Source organism: Cariama cristata, unplaced genomic scaffold, assembly GCF_000690535.1.
Source record: "Cariama cristata isolate BGI_N322 unplaced genomic scaffold, ASM69053v1 scaffold29288, whole genome shotgun sequence".
Taxonomy (NCBI): domain Eukaryota; kingdom Metazoa; phylum Chordata; class Aves; order Cariamiformes; family Cariamidae; genus Cariama; species Cariama cristata.
In genome coordinates this window covers 2662-4981 of record NW_009632136.1, presented here as the reverse complement: position 1 = coordinate 4981, position 2320 = coordinate 2662, and the positions used below count along the sequence as shown (strand labels likewise).

General features: G+C 62.8%; 1 protein-coding gene across 1 annotated transcript in view; it reads left to right on the top strand.

Annotated features, from left to right (window-relative positions):
• Nucleotides 1-2192, top strand: part of LYPLA2 (lysophospholipase II) — a 4346-nt gene extending 2154 nt beyond the window's left edge. The window contains exons 4-9 of the mRNA XM_009706240.1: nucleotides 306-353; nucleotides 540-610; nucleotides 884-957; nucleotides 1152-1253; nucleotides 1705-1881; nucleotides 2119-2192. Of these exons, the coding sequence (XP_009704542.1) occupies nucleotides 306-353; nucleotides 540-610; nucleotides 884-957; nucleotides 1152-1253; nucleotides 1705-1881; nucleotides 2119-2169 (523 nt within the window). The 3' untranslated portion in view covers nucleotides 2170-2192. The remainder of the gene's footprint in view (nucleotides 1-305; nucleotides 354-539; nucleotides 611-883; nucleotides 958-1151; nucleotides 1254-1704; nucleotides 1882-2118) is intronic.
• The last annotated feature ends 128 nt before the right edge of the window (nucleotides 2193-2320 follow it).

Below are 2320 nucleotides of genomic sequence, written 5' to 3'. Positions count from 1 at the left end.
CCAGCCTCTCTGTCAGCAGCTCCTGGCTCAGCAGCAGCAAACAGGAGAGGGACGCAGGTGCCCTCCTCCCCAGACGGGCTGCTTGGCAACGCCCTGGAGCTGCCAGCTCAGCCGGGATCTGCTCGGGGCTTGCGGGGGGTCCCTGGGGGGACCTTGGCGGCCTTTTTCTGGGTCTGGTAGCGGTGATCTGCTGTTGCCCCTTGGGAGAGGCGTCCTGCAGCCCTGGGCAGGAGGGCTGGTCACCCCACTCTCCTTGGCTCGGACTTGCTTCTCTTGCACTTGAACTAAAACTGTTTTCTCCGCAGGCCTCGGATCCCGGTGACCCTCAACATGAAGATGGTTATGCCCTCCTGGTCAGTGCTTTGGATGGCAGGGGTGGGTGGGACCCTTTTGGGGATGTATTGAGGGGATACAGGACTGAAGAGCTAAAACCCACTGCCCTGTAGGAGTCAGGGGAAGGGCGGAGCACACCCAGCTCCCACCTCCCCACACCCTGGGTGCTGGGAGAGGTTTGGGGCTGACCCTGCTTCTTCTCCCAGGTTTGACCTGATGGGGTTGACTCCAGATGCACCTGAGGATGAAGCTGGGATCAAGAAAGCTGCAGAAAACAGTAAGAGGATTTGGGGAGGGGGAAGCGCTGAGCTGCTGGGTGCCTGTCCCTCACTGGGACGGAAGCGGATATCTTCCTTCCGCCTCTCCTTCCTTTCTGCTCTCCTGTGGTCCCAGGCCACCTTCTCCTTGGCTGAAGCCAAGTGTGTTCAGTCCATGGGACCTCTGGCACCTGTCTCTCGCTGGTGTGGTGGGTGTCCTGTGTGCACCCCCAGGCATCGGGTCATGCTCTTCAGCCCCCCCACCTTCTGCTGACCCATTTCTCTCCTTCCAGTTAAAGCAATTATCGAGCATGAGATGAAGAACGGGATCCCGCCCAACCGCATCATCCTGGGGGGCTTCTCACAGGTGAGCTGGGCTGCGGGGGGCTGAGGCAGAGCAGACTGAGGGTTGGGACCCCTCTTTGTCCTCTGAAGGCACCCCTCAAAGGGAACATCCATGGTGGGCGGAGGCAGGTGGATGCTGGGGGAGCCGGGGCTGGTGGGTGCCCCGGGGCTGCAGATCCCCCCATCGCACTAACGGACCTTCCTCCCCTGCTGCAGGGCGGTGCCTTGTCCCTGTACACGGCTCTCACCTGCCAGCACCAGCTGGCCGGCATCGTGGCACTCAGCTGCTGGCTCCCGCTGCACAAGGCCTTCCCGCAGGTACCCTACGCTGCCACTGCCCTGCATGTCTGCAGGGAGGGTTGATGAGGGGGGATTTTCCCATCTGGAATTCACTGCAGTGAGTCTGAGGCTGCTGGAGGCACAAGGTGCCTGTGGCAGGAGCCTAATCCCACCTGGCTGGGCCTTGAGCAGATGAGGGTGCAGCAGAGATCAGGGCTTTGCTGCCGATCCGGTGTGGGCATCTGCAAGCTGTGCTTGCTCCCCAGGGCTCCTCACGCCCACTGGGCAGCAGCTCAGTCGTGGTGGCAGCGTGGGAGGAGGTGTTCGGTGGCAGGGCAGTGGGCGCTGTGTGAGCAGCTCTCCCACGGCCCTCTTGAGGAGGACAGCTGCCAGGTGACGCGTGTTGGGGACACAGATAAAGCACCTGCCCCGTTCCCCGCTGGGTATCTCCTCTCCTGGGCATCCCTGAGCGCTTCCTCCCTCGCTGCAGGCGGCGAATAACGGCGTGAACAAGGACATCGCCATCCTGCAGTGCCATGGGGAGATGGATCCCATGATCCCCGTCCGCTTTGGGGCCCTCACTGCTGAGAAGCTGAAATCTGTTGTCACCCCCACCAAGGTCCAGTTCAAAACCTACCCCGGCGTGATGCACAGTTCCTGTCCTCAGGTCAGTGCCTCGGGGTGGAGAGAGGGGACAGGACCATCAGAGGGTGGTCTCGCCTTTGGGACTGACCCCGGTGCAGTCGGTCAGGCAGGGCAGGGACATTGCTGAGTCCAGAACATGCGGGACACGTTTGTTCCCCGATTCACTCTGGGGAGGCTGCGCAGCCCTCATGCCTCTATGCTTGGGGCAAGGCACGGCCCTTGAGGAGCCCCAGAGTGATGGGCTGTGCGCTTTTTGCAGGAGATGATGGCGGTGAAGGAGTTCATCGAGAAGCTGCTGCCCCGAATCTAAGCGGAGCCAATCGAGACTGTCGCAGGGAAGGAGGCCGAGGTCGCAGCCACCGAGCTTTCCCCCGTGACCCGCCCGCTGCAAACGGAAGCCATGGCACCCCACCGCACCTCCCGCCGCACCCCCGGCCCCCGCCCCTCCCCCTCCCCCCGCC